Raw genomic sequence first — 17,667 nt, 5'->3', positions numbered from 1 at the left:
CTTCACGAAATAGTAATCACTAATTGATTAGTTGTGGCTTTCCGTCAGAGAAGGATCCTTATGCTTCATCTGCAATATTTTATTATTTTACTATTGCACTTGTAGCATAATGACCCTTCTGTGCTAGAAAGCCGCAGTTGTTTTAATTGAGTTTTTGGTTAATAAGAATTATAAAAACATGTCTTCTATGTAATTAACTGGTTTGGTTTGACATAAATAATAGTACATTGTGCAACGTGGGGGGTAAGTGAAATATTCTTACCCCCGGAGTTACACACAATGTTTTTCATCACACTTGCGAAGAAAAAACTAAATATTAAGCGAAATCATTCTTAAATACGGTGACATTTCAATCATTCGTCCGCTATATTGTCTTGTTTTGGCAGATTAGGATTCGAAGCCATAGACCCATATGTGTAAAAACTGGCTATTAAATTAATCAAATTAAGTAAATATTTTAAAACATAAGTGAATTAAAACATAATTTACAAACGTCAGTATTTTCAAAGTGAAACTCATTTAAACCTACTTGGTTTGTATGAATTAGTGACATAATAAAAAAAACTATAATTCTGGTAATATTTAGATTTTTTAAAGCAAAATTAGAAAGAAAATAAGTTTTAAACGATTCTAATACTACGCACTACGCCGCCAAACCCGAAGTAAGTAACTACAAGTCATAAAATGTAACAATTCACATAAAACTGCGCGTATCATCAAGTTTCATTAATTTCCAATCAAATCTACGTACGTACGTTCTCCACACACACTGATAATGTTAATGATGTCTTTACAACCATGGTCACTAACTTAGTAGTAGCATTTCTTTTATTTTTCGGAAAAACTGCACTCAGTGATGTTGAAAGGAGGAAAGGGGTGTATTTTGAGTATATTCCGCCCAAGTCGGTACCAGGAGATGAGAAACGGGGGAAACCTGCGTTGAGAATGGGAAGTCAAGAGAGCAATGAAGATGATAATATAAAGTCGATGCTGGAAGAGAACTATAGGTTTAAGAGCGATCATATAGCCACAAGATTTAAAATTGCTACGGAGAAGATAGAGGAAGGTAAGAAACGCTTTTAATACAGTTGCTCAAAAAGTGATACTTTACATGGCTGTTTAGCGCTCGCAATATTTGTTTTTGACTGTCAGTGACTCATGGTACAGCTACAGATGTTCATAATCTTTAATAGAAAAAAATCGACTTCACAAAACAGTTTGTAATGATATTTACCTAAACTATGTACAAGCATAGGCATATTGCATCTCATAACAATCACAATAATTAGCTTTAAAAAGCCTCGTTTCAGTTCCATTTTGGTCTTCATGAGCAGTTCCATTTCACAAAATAACATTGTCTAAGGGCAATGTTTTTATGAGTTGAGCGGTCTACTTTGCTTTCGGTAATAATACCCTTCAACGCTACCACGAATTGGCATTTGATATACCGATATGTTAGCGATTGCGTGAACTCTATCGCATTCCCTGTCTATCGCACCACGTAGCACGGTCGCGTTTTTATCCCTTGTCACCATGCCTGTCACGTTCTAACAAGTATGTAAGTGCGAAAGGGACGCGCATAGTGATAGACGATAAAAATGGAACCGTGCTGCGCCCACAGTACACTAACGTAAACCTCAAGTGTCAACTAGTCATGTTTTCAGAGACCCTAACCAACAACGATGGTGACATGTCGTGGGTGTTCCGCACGTTCGCCGTGCGGCGCATCGTCGGCGGCATGGAAACCAGTATTAGCATGTACCCGTACAACGTGGCCATATCCCGCACCGGACGTCATTGGTGTGGCGGGTCTATCATCGACGAGCAGTGGGTGCTTACGGCCGGACACTGCTTTGAATCGTGAGTATATCTGTCTCGTTCCAACTATATGCGGCATGGAGCCCAGCATCAGGACATGCCCGTACAACGTGGCCATATCCCGCACCGGACGTCATTGGTGTGGCGGGTCTATAATCGACGAGCAGTGGGTGCTTACGGCCGGACACTGCTTTGAGTCGTGAGTATATCTGTCTCGTTCCAACGATATGCGGCATGGAGCCCAGCATCAGGACATGCCCGTACAACGTGGCCATATCCCGTGGCCGTCATTGGTGTGGTCGTGAGTACAGACCAGACCCCCCTGGGGGCCATTGCGACGCGCCATATCATTTGTTTCCTTCTAATATCCTGGATTTACGCCCTCTTTAAAACACGTAATGTTTTTTACTTACAGAGCACACGACAATGACAAGAAGAAACTGGCCGTGTTCATAGTACGCGCAGGGAGCTCTTTTCATAATAGGGGAGGATACCAGGCTAGAGTCAACAGAGTGAGTGCTTTGAGAAATTTTGAACTTCAATTAAATCCAGCGTTAAAATGAAATCGATCGGCAAAAAGGACTAAGGGATCATCCATTAATTACGTCACACGAATTTCTAGGTTTTTTTACCCCTCCCCCCCTCCTTGTCACACTTGGTCACATTTTGCAAATCCCTCCCCACCTGGTGTGACGTCACATTTTAGGCAATTTTGTTTTCAACGAAATCGGCAATAGAAATTCGGCATAATTTTTTTAATGAATAAATTTTTTTGGTAAAAGAAATATTAGTAATTCTAATTTTATAACACAGAACCAATTAGGAACGAAAGTTACTTCGAAAAACTCATTATTTAACTGTACAGCGAATAAAAAAATATAAATTAATTTTCGGTTACTGATGAAGTTAAAGTGATGTCACAATGTTTGTGACTCCCCCCTCCCCCATGTCACAACATGTCACATTTTCTTGACCCCTCCCTCCCCCTAAACGTGTGACGTATTTAATGGATGACCCCTAACGACTTGTCGCAAAAATTCTATAGGTAGGTAATTATTAAAAAACCGGCCAAATGCGAGTTGGACTCGCGTTCCTAGGGTTCCGTACATTACCCAATTTTAAAAACAATGTATTTTTGACATGTGAATCGCGAGTGCCTTCAAAAAACCCGTAGGGGTCGGATCAAAAACTAAGTAATTAGTCCGACTCACGCTTGATTGCATATTTCGAATAGGTTTTCCTGTCATTTATAGGTAAAGAACTATTATGTATATTTTTTTCAAAATTTTAGTCCCAGTAGTTTCGGAAATAAAGGCGGGGGGGGGGGGGTGGTCATGTTTTGGCTATTTTCTTAAATAACGTCTAAACTATTTACTTTAAACATTATCAAACTGCACTCGGGACTTAATCGCGTATTTAAGTTTTAAAATTTTACCTCCGACGTTTCGAGGACGGCGTTGTCCCCGTGGTCTCGGAGAAGACTGGCTCAAGTTGACATCAACATCTTCTAGCCGCGCGAGTTTTTCGAACTACCCGTACTTGGTCTTGTTTATCAGTTTGAACGTTTTGCGCACTAGGGATGTTACTCTGTCGACACACAACACTAACGATATTCGATTTATCGACTGTCAATATTCGTTTCCGCTTACATCGAAAAACTCGCGCGGCTAGAAGATGTTGATGTCAACTTGAGCCAGTCTTCTCCGAGACCACGGGGACAACGCCGTCCTCGAAACGTCGGAGGTAAAATTTTAAAACTTTAATACGCGATTAAGTCCCGAGTGCAGTTTGATAATGTTTAATAATCGTGAATGTTTAAATCAGTGTATTTACTTTAAAATTACAAAAAAAAATATTTTTGAGAATTTCAAAATGAGTTCATTCATTTGATTTGTAACACGATATAGTTAAAAAAGCATTATTTTTTTAATTTCTCATTTACCCCCCCAAAAGTGGCCTCATGTTTAAAATTCATTTGTTTACGTAAGATGCTTTGGATCACGAATTTACATATGTGTAGCAAATTTCAACTTAATAGGTCCAGTACTTTTGGAGAAAATGGGCTGTGACAGACCGACAGACAGACAGACAGACGCACGAGTGATCCTATAAGGGTTCTGTTTTTTTCTTTTGAGCTACGGAACCCTAAAAATAAGTTACAGAACGTTTGTATTTTTTTTTTTATTTCAGGCGTTCTTCCCCTCTAAATACGTTCCCGGCAACGCAGACTACGACTTCGCTCTGGTCCGCCTGGACCGGCCCATGCCCATCGGCCGCAACATCGCGGTCCTGAACCTACCCTCTCAGGAGTACCTGATCAAACCGGGAGACATCCTGATTGTCTCTGGCTGGGGCAGTACTCATGTAAGCTTTGGTTGTTTATTATGAAATAACAATAGTGTGCACATATCTGTTCTCTTCTTCCTCGCGTTATCCCGGCTTTTTGCCACGGCTCATGGGAGCCTGCAAACACATATATACAGGGTGGTACTTTACTATGATCTTTGCTGAAAGTATATTGTTATCTAATTAATTTTCAATCAGTTTATTATCATTATAAAGCTAGGTTAAGTAAAACAAAAAGAAATTAAAAATTAATCATTTTATTATAGGTGACAACCCTAACTGCCGCTATAAAGTTACTGTTTACATTTGCACAGTATGACAGATGTCACTCACTTCACTTACTATTTACATGCGATGTTCAAAAGTATAGTTGAATCATCGAGAGCGTGGAATTGCATATGTAGTAGTATTGTTTGTTTACAGGCATTCTATATTTGAATTTTCTATTTTCTTGTACTATCAGCATACAACCAATACAAATGCAATTCCATCTTCTCGATAATTCAACTATACCGCCATGTCTGATTATGCACGCTGCTGCCCGTGCTCGCGTATGTCGGTGTACCTGCGACAACATTTGGGTGCGGATGTTTCTCCTACGGAGAGTTTCAAAGGCAACCGTAAGCCTATGTCTCATCTCTACTGCGGTGTTACACTCTTTTTCTTCTTTGTACACCATATCTTTTAATGTACCCCACAGAAAGAAATCGAGCGGCGTTAGGTCTGGAGACCTAGGTGGCCAACGGCGTGGTCCAAATCGTCCAATCCACTGACGTCCGAAAAGCTCAGTCAGTTTACGTCGCACTTCATGTGTGGAATGGGCTGGTGCTCCATCTTGTTGGTACCAGATAAGTGGTCTTTCGGCCAATGGCAAATCTTCGAGGTACTCGTAAAGCTCCGTATCTAAAAGGTTCATGTATCCCACTCTGTTGAGAGTTGGTGGTAAAAACACAGGCCCTATAATGGTGTCTCCGTGAATTGCCGCCCAAACGTTCACTGACCACCGATATTGGTGTCCTGCATAACGATATGCGAATGGGTTTTCTTCAGCATAGATATGCTCATTACGGCGGTTCCACATACCGTTTCGTGTGAACAAAGTCTCGTCGGTCCAAATTACGTATTTGAGAAATTGTAATTGCACTTTGCGTACAAAAAAAGCAAATTTAAATAACCTCTAGCATTCAATTGATGCATTTTGAAATATTAGGTCCTTACCTATGAAATTGGCGTTTTTGTTCATAGATATAAGTCTGATCCTAGTTTTTTTTTTTTTTACAAAAGTACATACACAATTACAATAAAACTACAATATGATTTCGCCAAACTGCTTGACAGCAATTAATTGTTATTTTTTATTGTTAAGTGTTCAGAATTAAGCCTTGAAAATAGGTCTTTTCATGTGCTGTCGGTTCGAGTATTAAAATTACTTATATTTTTCTAATGGTACCAATTTTCAAGAAATGGAGATATTGAAAACATACCTTAAAGGTGTCAAAAATTACTGGAAAAATTTTGTTTGGTTTGAATTAGCCATCAAAAAAATATCCGCAAAATTAATTGTATGGAAATTCCTGTTTCGTTGAAATTCTCCGAACAAAACGCCAATTTCATAGGTAATGACCTAATATTTGTAACACGATATGAGATTTTTGCCAATGACAACGTCAAATTGTATTCAATCAATCGTCAAGCACAAAACTGGCCAGTATGATTATTGATTAAGTCTTAAAGAGTTTAGTCGCTACATGATAGCTTTGTTACTCTCTTAATTAATATTCTTAGCGAAGATATTGCACTATTAAAACATTAGATTAACTTACCGATGGACAGTTAACAGTGTTACTAGAAAATAAAGAGACAGTATGATTTTCTTTGTCTGTAGTTTTTGCTGTAGTTGAAATGAGTAACTTCTTTGCTAAACTTTGGTTGGTTTGACCTTCTTGTTTATTATTTATGATCGGCAATCTAGAACTGTCAATTCCTACATTTATTTAGCAGTGACATGTACTTGTCTTTTTTTTTTGCTACAAAAGGTCATTAAACTTATTTTCATGACGTCATCGCCCGATCAACTTGCTAGGGTTGAAACAACTGGATTTTTGCACTAAAGTTTAACCGGCTTTATATCGTAACTAGTAAAGAATGTGAACATAGTTCATTGTATGAGAAATAGGGTGGCCAAAAGTATAACACCAGAAATTCAGTCACTTGGTTTTTATTATGTTAAAATAATTCACTACAAAATTATATTAATTATTATTTTAATAAGTTGCTGTTTACACTAGAACACTTATTTTAAATACTTAGATAGGTGTGAACGGTTTCACAGCTCAACCGAAAAAGACCCCGATCATCAGTTGGTCAGGTATTTTATACCTGGCGAAATGGCGCCACCTCGATCGGACGTGACGTCACAATCAGCCGACTTTAACCTGGCGAAAATGGCGCCACCTCGTTCGGACGTGACGTCACGATCAGGCGTTTTAATAAACCACGTGATCACGTATTTTGTTCGTCAATACACTTACTATTTACGAGACCAAGTGTTTTATATTTGAAATTAACAATTAATAAAAATATTTCTTACATTCGGCCTTTCCTGACATCAAGTTTGTCCCAAACTTAGGTACTTAAAGATTAACATGGTCATCAATACATATCCTATTTAAGATTACAAACTGGACTACATAATATTTGAAATGATATCGTACACAGGTTTTTTTTTTTTTTTTTTTTACATAACTGACTTTTAATCACACTCAATCATGACTACATATTATCACACATCAACCATATTATTAATTCCGTCGTTCCACTCTTGCTATACTGCCATACTAACCATACTACCATACTAACCATACTAGCCATACTAACCATACTAGCCATACTAACCATACTACCCTTACTATCCTTGCTAACCATACTACCAATACTAATCATCAAAACATTTTAAAATCAGTTTAGCATTACTATATTTACTATGAATAATTATAGGTGAACCAGGATCTATTGAGGGTGCGCCATGTTACGGAAATTTGTTGGTACTAATTTCTAGCAATGGCAACAATTTTAATAATAGACAACATCTACCCTCTATGATAGTTGTCAATATTGACAATGTAAACATTGCTTTGTCTAGTTTCGTGTGAATTATTATTAGACTGCAATAATCATGCCGAAAGTTTTAGATTTTACAGAGAAAAAGTTGTAAATAGTGTATATAGTTATTTATTGGAAAAAAAACGTGCGGGAGAGAAATTTCTTCCATTAGAAAACATAACGAAATTACCACCTGAATTGACGGGTAAGTTTCAAACTTATGGACAAATGTCACTATAGTCAGGTCGTCACGATTTGGTTGATGTCTTGTAATAATTTGATTTGTGTATTAGGTGTATCGCATGCATCGGTATCACACATTGCTAGCGAAGGGCGTAAGGGCGGAACTAACGACCAAACCTAAAAAAAAGAAAACAAAAAAAGAAAATAGATTTGGATGATTTTGATTTATGTGTCATACGTCGTAAAATTCACGAATTTTATAGCGTAAAAACCGAAGACATATCCAAACATCAAACTTCGCACTTATTAAAGTTGTCGGAATAAAACAAAAATCATCTGCCAATTTCCATTGTCCCCACTATACAAATTGTTGCTATATAAAATTCAAAACGAGCGCCCTCTTGACAATACTCCCAAAGTTCTGGTTTACCTATACTGACAAAGAACATAAATAACTCTAATAATCCAATCATCATTAAATGCTGTCATATAGCTAATGAATTATGAGTTTGAGATGACTTCGATAGTTAACTACCAATTCAAATCAATTCAATCTCACTCACGAATGATTATCTCTTCTCACTTAGCCACTGCTAACTACTCGGATCAACAACTTCGTATATACAATATCTTTGATACAATTACTATTTCCAGCTCTTATCCATTTCACACATACATATAAAACGATATACTTAATCATAACTCTACACACACGAATAAGTTTTATATTCAAATCACTATGAAATCTTTTTCGATCGTGCACCAAGAACTCATTAATGGTCGTTACTTTCGGATTCAGAGCTACTTGTAAAGTCATCACCATTATCATCAGTGTGCGTATTTATCCAGGGTTTAATACGATCAGCTGCCCATACATTACAATAGTTTCTCTGTGTAATGTTAGACCCTATAATACTAGCTATTTCATACCTATCATTTTCGAGAACTTTTGTAATCCTAAATGGTCCTGTAAATTTGGGCAATAATTTCTTGCTTTGACCTTCATTACTTGGGGTTGGTTTCAGTATCTTTACGAGATCTCCTACTTTATAAGTTCTGGCCTTTATCTTATGACTGTCATACCGTATCTTTTGGGATGCTTGATCTTTCCCAATGTGTGAACTTATTTCTGCCCTAATATCCTCTATAGTACCGACTTGTCGTGTCTCGTGCAAAATTTCTGAAAAAGCATTATCGCCTTTACTGACCATTCTAACTCCGAACATTGCTTCTGAAGGCGTTTTGCCTATCCCCTTATTCATGGTATTATTTAACCCCCACTGTACCTTCCCTAAAATAGTATCCCAATAGCGTTCACCTAACTTATTTGCGTACGCAGTCAGTGAATCAAGTATCGTCCGATTATATCGTTCTACTTGTCCATTAGCTCGAGGTGTACATACCGCATTAAGGATGTGTTTAATTTTAGATCGTTCACAGTAATTTTTAAATTCTTTTGAAGTAAAAGAAGTTCCTCGATCAGAAATTAATCTATTGGGATAGCCAAATGTCGTGAAAATATCTTCTAAAGCTCGAATCGTTAAGTTAGATTTAAGATTTCGAAGTGGTTTCAGCAAGCAGAATTTGGTAAACGCGTCCACACATACCAGGAGATACGACTGACTCTTTGCACTTTTTACAAAAGGCCCTAAATGATCAATATGTATAGTGTCAAAGGGTCTGTCAACCTTATGGATCGGATGCAAAAAACCCTCTTTAGGTCCCGTCGGCTCTTTACTATATGCGCATTCAATACACGCACGGACATACTTGGTTATAAAGCGTCTCATCTTAGGGAACCAAAAATCTTGCTTTATTTTCTCCAAAGTTTTCTCAACGCTAAAATGACCAATGTCGTCATGATTAAACTTACACAATTGAAACCTTGCACTTTTAGGAACAACCCATTTTAACTCACTACCTACTTTTCTAAATAGTCTATTATCTTTAACCAAATAATTATCTTTTATTTCGGAATATTCTTTATCTTCTAAAATTTTACGTATCCGCTGGATTTCGCCGTCATTTAACTGTAGACTAAGTAGCCAATCTTCCTGTGTGATTCTTAATATTGAAGGTATAGGGTCTTGAATTGGTTCCGGTCCACAAGGCTGAGGGTTCCTACTGAGTGCATCGACATGAGACATAGTATGACCTGGTTTGTATTGAATCTCGAAATCGAACTCCTGCATTGCAATCCACCACCGTGCTACGCGAGGAACGAGATCTCTCTTAGCAAAAGTTGCTCGTAACGCGCTACAATCAGTAACAAGAGTGAACTTTAAGCCTACCAAATACACTCTGAATCTTTGTAATGAACAGATAGCAGCCAAGGTTTCAAGTTCATACGCATGGTAATTTTGTTCTTCTAAGCTAGTTTTGCGACTGAAATAAGCTATCGGACGGAAACTGCCTGTCGTATAGTCTCTTTGCATTAAAATTCCTCCTAAGCCGTATTTGCTAGCGTCAGTATGTACCTGCGTTTCGCTTTGTGGATTATAAATTCCTAACAAGGGTCGTTGTGTAAGTGACTCTTTCAGTTGGTGAAATGCTTGTTCTTGTTCTGGTGTCCAGCACCAAGAACAGTCCTTTCTAGTCAAATCAGTAAGTGGTCTAGCTATGAGCGCAAACCCCTGAATAAACTTCCGAAAATAACTTGCTAGGCCAATGAACTGTCTCACTTCATGTACGTTTCGTGGTGTTGGAAAACTTGCAACGGCAGCAATCTTATCTTTTCCCGGTTTAATTCCTTTCGCACTTATTTCATAACCTAAATATTCTAGTTCTTCTTGAAGAAAATTGCATTTTTGTAAATTTAGAGTTAGTCCCGCGTCTAGTAACAGTTTAAATGTATTTTCTAATCTTACTATTTGTTCAGCAAAATCTTTTCCAGGTATAAGTATGTCATCCATATAAGCGAGTGTGGAATTAAATCGGGAATTGCCTAATATTTTATTAATGGTTCGCTGAAATACAGCCGGTGAATTTGCAAGACCAAAAGGCATTTTCTTGAATTGGTATAACCCATCAGGAGTGATAAAAGAGGTATATGGTCTACAGTCTTCACGTATAGGTATCTGGTAATAACCACTAGCAAGATCTAAGCTTGAATAATATTTATTCCCATTTAACATGTCTAACTGGTCCTCGATCCTAGGCATTGGGTAATGATCCTTGACAGTTTTTTGGTTTAGTGCCCTAAAATCTACACAAAGTCTTCGCCCACCGTTTTTTTTTGAAACTAATAAAATAGGACTCGCGTATGGAGAGTTAGATTCTTCGGCTATATCATTCTCAATAAGTTCTGTCACCATATCCCTAACTATCTGCCGCTCTGTATAACTCAATCTATATGGTCGGTAGACAACTGGTGTTTGGTCTTTAAGCTCAATAACCATTTCTGACGCATCTGTACACCCTAATTCTGATAAATTTTGTGCAAAACATGGCCTGTACTTATTGATTAAATCAGTTACAATCTTTGATTGGTCATCAGATAAATTTGGATTCATTTTAATATCATCTTTAGTGAATGGTGTAAGAGTAGTCTGATCAGTTATTCTATTGCAAGAGACTTTTGATTCGTCTAAAGATTCAACAACAGAGACTTCATCCGCGCGTACAAACAAGGATCCAGCCTTCAATGTTATTGGTTTCGTGGATTGATTACATACCGCAATTTTACAGTCTCCGTTATGTAAACTATAGACTCCTCCTACAACACTATAATCCATGTTTTTCTGAGACCGTAAGCTATCGTTAATCAAGATGTCGCAATTCCTTTGTTCACTACTTTTACAGTCCACAAATTCAAACGCGCCTACCTTAGTGTCAGTTACGATTCTAAGAACTACCTTTTCACTAGTAGATTCAACATTATTTGCCAGGGTAGCCCAATCTATGTTCGTATTGTTTGTATCACATTTTAGAATGTCTAGTCGCTCATGTGTTTTTACTGCTAAAACTTCGGGTCTTTCTGTAAAGTCCTGCCCTACTAAAATTTCGTCAGTTAATACAGTAGAGTCTACTATGTAAGCGTCTACATCGGCTGTGACTTCCCCTAATGTCAAACTGAACTTTACACGTCCTAATGGTGTATATGCAGTGGGCCCAAATCTAATGTTAGATATGTCACTCTCTGATTTTGGTAATGAGTGTTTATCAACAACATCTTGTCTGATCAAAGTACAATCGCTTCCAAAGTCAACAAAACTTTGCAACTCAATATTTTTGTTTATAAACACAGGCTTATAATATTTTGAATCAGGTTTTCGGCTTTGCGCAAACATTGTTTTCTTATCAGTATTTTTAGTATTCAATTTGTTCCGAAAACAATCATTAGACTTATGGCCCATCAAGTTACAATTATCACACTTAGCAATTGGTTTAGGACATTTAGTTGATATGTGTCCTTTTTCTTTGCAGTTATAGCACGTAACCTCTGTTTTGTTAGAATTCCGGCAATTAATCGCGCGATGACCTGATTTGTTGCATTTAAAACAGATAACATCATTGGAAGCGCTTGCATTTGGTCGCTTAGACGTTCTCAGGCTAGTTTCTTTACAAAAATCCTTTAAAAATTTTAACAAATCTTCTGGGTCCGTTAAGCGGGCTGCCATAGCACTCGAACGCATGATTTTATCGTCTATTGCATAAACTAAACAATCGACAGCTTGTTTACCTTTAATGCCGCATGCATTAAGCAAAATCATTTTGTCATAATAGTATTCGTCAACTGATTCTCCGTGTTTTAACGACCTATCTAACATCTCCATTAATAAAGCCGCGTAATTTGTTTCTGAAGGAAACGCTCTAGTCAATCGTTCCTGCCATTCTGACCACGTCATAAGAATAGACTGCAACCCCTCGTACCACTTCTTAGCATAACCGGCTAACTTAGGTAAGGCGAAATGAGAAGTTTGTTCATCCGTCCAACTATAAATTTTAGCACACTCATTTACTTTGGCTATCCAATTTTCTATCTTTTGGTTCTTTTGTGCAGGATCGAAATTTGGAATGATGTTTTTATCATATGACATTTTATGTGTATTAGACTTTAACAATTTTTGAAAAAACATTGCAACATCAGTCAAACTAGAAGTTAACATCGGTACCTCGACATTATCTCGCGAAGCTGCTGAGGTCGTCTCCTGTCCCTCGCCTGGCTCCAACACCGGCTGGTCCGCCACTCTCTCGTCTCGTTGTCGCTGTGCAGGCACCGCATCCGTTTCATCTGCCAGCTCAGCACCTCTTAACCTTTTCATTGGTTCTGTGATAGACTCTTGCTGGAATTCAGAGATTAAGGTCTTACTATTTTGTAGTCATAAACATAATACTACTCAAATATGTTTGCAATTCTTCAGTTTTCCTAATATACTGTGAATGTTAAATCGTCTAAAAGAAACTCACAAAACACACAAAACAAGAAACTAGAAGTCTATACTTATGATAAAAAAAAACTATTAACCAACTGCTGTATCAACTAATTATTATAAAACCTACACATTCTATTTATTTCATGCTTTTCTTACTGATAAAAAATAATTAAAAAAAAGAACCTTAGATTTATTTGTGAATGTATAATTATCTAACACTATTATTATTAACCAATAATCGTGTTATCAATCACCACGAATTAAAATTTCTACATATTTTATCCCTTGAGGAAAAAAAAATATAGTCATTTGCTCAGGAAAAAAAAACATCAAAACATGTTACTCGCCTGTTGTATTTCTCGTGCCGGTGTGTAACTCTGTCGCTTAGAATTCGAAGCACGTGGAGACCGTTCTCGTACCAAGCTCTCATGATGACGTTCTACCCGCCGTCGTTTCGATGGCGACCTGCGCTGCGTTGATCTCGACTTCCGCTTCCCACCATGGTGGCTCGCCGTGGACTCCGTGGATCGCTCTCTGCTACTCGTACTACGGTCTCGCCGACTCGTTCTTCGTCTGGATGTACCATGCACTGCATCCTTATAGCGTGAACGTCGGTCCCTTGAACGAGACGTTCGACTTGGCTTGTTTCTTTTGCTCCGTCCCGTCATGCTTCATGTATGTATGTACTTCATGTATGCCCACTTCTGATATGAGAAATAGGGTGGCCAAAAGTATAACACCAGAAATTCAGTCACTTGGTTTTTATTATGTTAAAATAATTCACTACAAAATTATATTAATTATTATTTTAATAAGTTGCTGTTTACACTAGAACACTTATTTTAAATACTTAGATAGGTGTGAACGGTTTCACAGCTCAACCGAAAAAGACCCCGATCATCAGTTGGTCAGGTATTTTATACCTGGCGAAATGGCGCCACCTCGATCGGACGTGACGTCACAATCAGCCGACTTTAACCTGGCGAAAATGGCGCCACCTCGTTCGGACGTGACGTCACGATCAGGCGTTTTAATAAACCACGTGATCACGTATTTTGTTCGTCAATACACTTACTATTTACGAGACCAAGTGTTTTATATTTGAAATTAACAATTAATAAAAATATTTCTTACAATTGGGAAAATATAAAGCTTTTAGGTCGAACAATTCCCCGTTTTTGTAAAAGTTCTTCGTCCTGTTCCACCCTGTATACGAGAATCATGTTACCTATGCTTCATACTGGTTATGAGTTGGAAAAACAAAGGTGGGCGGTCCAAATCGCCCTGCTGAACCTAGTTCCAAGGAGTAGGTACCTGATAGAGACATATGTACTGATTTTCACTGGATGGGGCAGTACCCATAGAATGGATGGTTATTTACGTACTATAAATCGATGTCGGCCAGTTCCACTTCTGTTTTAGTGGCAGTTTCACTCACCAGTGCGACATGTTTCTGCCTTGGTCTCTTGTCTTGTCAAGTCTTGAAACCGAAACTCGTGCGTTAATTGACATAGGTAGCTCAGCTTGCAGTCCGCTCGACTCGTGATAAAATCATTTGAGTTGGAGACCCATGACTAAAATCATAAAACTATATAATGTTAATATGTCTCAATAAGTTTAAATTCAACTTGATAAATTTATACATCCTTGATTCCAGGAAACGGGGGCAGGACACATACCTGAACGTCTCCGCTTCGTCCCCGTGCCGGCGATGAGGCTTTCCCAGTGCCAGAGCGCGTACCGCTTCTACATAACTCCTCGGATGATGTGCGCCGGGTACGCTACTGGCGGAAAAGATGCTTGTAACGTACGTTTGTCTCTTTGACTTATGAGTATGAGATCTAGCATTGTGAAAAGGACGCATAGCATTATGAGGATATTTGGCTGAACACGACGTGTTCTACATAACTCCTCACATGATGTGCGCCGGGTACGACGCTGGAGGAAAAGATGCTTGCAATGGATGTTTCAGATGTTGCCTCTTACTGACTTATGGGATCTCTAATATTTCGGTAAAAATGCGAGTATATTTGGCTAGAGCACGTACCGCTTTACATAATGCCTAGCAAGATGTACGCGGTGTGTGCCGAATACTCTTTTGGTGGAAAAAATCCTTTTAACATACGTTAAGCCGTAACATACGTGGTTCAAGCTATGTAGTTCGGCAAAACGCGTAACGCTTTTATATTCTTATATCCATCGAAAGACTATTGGTTACTTTGGTTATATCTGAACTTTAGAAAATGTGTGAAAAATAATACAACACAAAATGTACAATATTTAATTGTTTTGATACATAATTATTTGACAAGCATTCCAGTATTGCCAGGTATAAAATTTTTTGTCGGATGTAGATTATGACATAGAAACCTCTTAGCCCTAAATACTAACATCCACAGCACGATTCTGGTGGTCCCGCTGTTCGTGACGGCGTCCTCCTCGGGATCGTGTCGTTCGGCGGCAAGCAGTGCGGGGACCCTCACTCCCCGGGCGTCTACAGCAGGGTGTCAGAGATGACGTCGTGGGTGGAGAAGACCATCGCAGACAACGAGTGCGCCGATGTGCCGGAGCTGCAGGAGAAGATTATGAAAGCTAGGGAGAGAGAGCAGGACTTACAAAGGTATACTCACGTCCTTACTCCGTTGGCTCATTGACCCAAAATGGCCTCCGACACAATACAGCGCCACTTTTCTCGGTCCTGCGCTACTTCTCGCCAATTTTTGATTCAGAGTTCGCGCAGAGCCGCCTCCACCTTGTCACTCCAGCGATACCAGGAGCGTCCAACAGGACGTCCTCCTGCTAGGCGATCCAGGCACATTCACATTCCGATCTTCATCCATTCTCTCAAGGTAGCCTAGCCAACGGAGTCTGAGTTTCAGTCTCCCCTGTGATGTTAGGTACAAAATTATTACTTGATTAATCGTCTGCCATCATAACTGTTATTTTCTAACAAGTATGTAAGTGAGACAGTGACGTAAATGATATGTGATAACTGATAGACGAAAAAATACGACGTACTTACAGGTTAGGGTCGCCTCAAAAATAAATCTCAAAATTCTCCTATAGCTACACAATCTTATATTACCTTCTTTCTGGTCTATGTATCGATAGAGTCTGGCTAGCCAAAAATTGTTGACAGATATTTCGTTGTTGTATCACCAATTGTCTATGATTTAAAAAAAAGCTAAAAGTCAGTTGTCAATTTATGTCATTCATTCAAATTGTTTGCGGTTTATAAGGAGTTTATTTTATAAAATTAATAATGTCTATAGTGAGTGAGGTTCGCAAACTATTATTTAAGCTCTTGAATAATTACGACAATGTGCGAAGTCGACGTGTAGCGTTGTATAACAAAAAAACTGCAATGTTTACAACTCCTACACAAATGTAAACAAATTAGGAGATTGGTGCTCTATAAATATTTTGATACTTAGCATTTAGATATTTGACGTAGTACTTATGTATTGTTTTTGGTGATGGATTAATATTACGGTATTATCGAGCTAGGTCTTATTTACACTACATTTCATTTTTCGCCTTGTAACAATGGTATATGGTAAGAAAGTGTTAACATATGTGTTTATCGTTGACTGTACTTTACATAGTGGTAGAAATTATGTGAGTTGACTTTGAGTGCACGTCAACGTATATTTAACTTATATCCTTAGGTACCTTACGTGTGCACAGAAAATCAAAAATATGTTCTAGTATCAAAACTATAACTCCTACTATACAAAGTGTGACCAGCCCAAGATTTTTTGAATTTCCCGCCAAACATTTGTGTAATATTTCAGTAGCTAGACTCTAGCTTCACTCATCTAAATTATCAATAATAATTAATTTTAATAGATAACGCAGATTTCAGGAGTGATTTACAGATGTGGCGTGGCATGGTAAATAGAGTTAGACACACTGCGTATGCTGTCAAAATGCAGACTTTACTTGGTTTAACTCTATTTTATAGGCATCGGTGAAAATCAGTGCTTATTTAGCTTACATTCTTAATTACCGTTCCAGATTTAAAGCCCGCGTAGAAGACAAGAAGAACCGAATCAAGAATTGGTTACGGGAAACCTTACAATCGCCGAGTTTCATAGAACTAGCTAAAAGGAAGCTGAGCGAGGCACAAGCTATGCGCAGAAGCTTCACAGAAACACTCTATGAACCCCAAAATGTAACCGACTTAGATGATTCTGAGATGGACGACATCAATCTGTCAAATCTAATACACGACAGGATCTTACAAAGCAATGATGGGAATGAAGATGAGAATATGCTAAGTACCTTGGCGCTTAGGGATATCATGTTGAATGAGGGTAAAGGGAAAACGGCTAAGGATGGATTTGAGGAGTTGATGGCGTTCGTTTCGAGGGATGATCCAAGCCCACCTTTAAAAGAAAAAGAAAATTTTACACAAGAAGATGTTACACGAGAAAACGTTACACAAGAAAATGTTACACGAGAAAATGTTACACAATCTTAAGTAAGCGTTCGTGGAATTGCTAATAAAACGTAATGTCTTATTGAAATTATTTACTTTTGTTCATTGCTCCGATATTTTAAGCAAATGTCGCTAATAAAAACTATTTGTATAATTGACCGAAGCGAAGCGAAGGTCTACGTTTTGACTCGGGCATTTTGCTTTCGTATGTCCGGATGTTCTCCTCTACAGGTCGCAATTCTTAACCGATTCTCGTGAAATTTTGTGACCGAATTTTATGACTAAATAAAATTTTTTTGTCAATCCGGTTTTTGGAAATTTTTAAAAATGGCGGAGTCGTGATACCTGGCGCCTAAACAAATAGTCGTATCGATATCATAAGAGTTTTTTCTTTTTGAGACA

The 17,667-nt window shown here is 38.1% G+C and overlaps 1 protein-coding gene across 1 annotated transcript; it reads left to right on the top strand.

Moving 5' to 3' along the window:
• The first annotated feature begins 763 nt into the window (after positions 1 to 763).
• On the top strand, positions 764 to 17,346 carry LOC134800940 (transmembrane protease serine 11B-like protein). The gene is made up of 7 exons (XM_063773470.1): positions 764 to 1,066; positions 1,665 to 1,860; positions 2,234 to 2,330; positions 4,009 to 4,182; positions 14,482 to 14,631; positions 15,224 to 15,444; positions 16,842 to 17,346. Exons 1-7 carry the CDS (start codon positions 799 to 801, stop codon positions 17,305 to 17,307), a joined length of 1,572 nt encoding a protein of 523 aa, XP_063629540.1. The 5' UTR covers positions 764 to 798; the 3' UTR covers positions 17,308 to 17,346.
• The last annotated feature ends 321 nt before the right edge of the window (positions 17,347 to 17,667 follow it).

This window comes from Cydia splendana, chromosome 20, assembly GCF_910591565.1.
Source record: "Cydia splendana chromosome 20, ilCydSple1.2, whole genome shotgun sequence".
NCBI classification, from domain to species: domain Eukaryota; kingdom Metazoa; phylum Arthropoda; class Insecta; order Lepidoptera; family Tortricidae; genus Cydia; species Cydia splendana.
Note: the sequence above shows the minus strand (reverse complement) of the source record. Positions and strands in the feature narration are given on the sequence as shown.

Bases quoted from the DNA above. Each gene is read 5' to 3' on its own strand.
- LOC134800940 (XM_063773470.1), top strand. From the start codon at position 799: ATGGTCACTAACTTAGTAGTAGCATTTCTTTTATTTTTCGGAAAAACT. The intron at 1,861-2,233 runs GTGAGTATATCT...TTTTACTTACAG, and splicing joins GCCGGACACTGCTTTGAATC to AGCACACGACAATGACAAGA. The intron at 14,632-15,223 runs GTACGTTTGTCT...TAACATCCACAG, and splicing joins GCGGAAAAGATGCTTGTAAC to CACGATTCTGGTGGTCCCGC.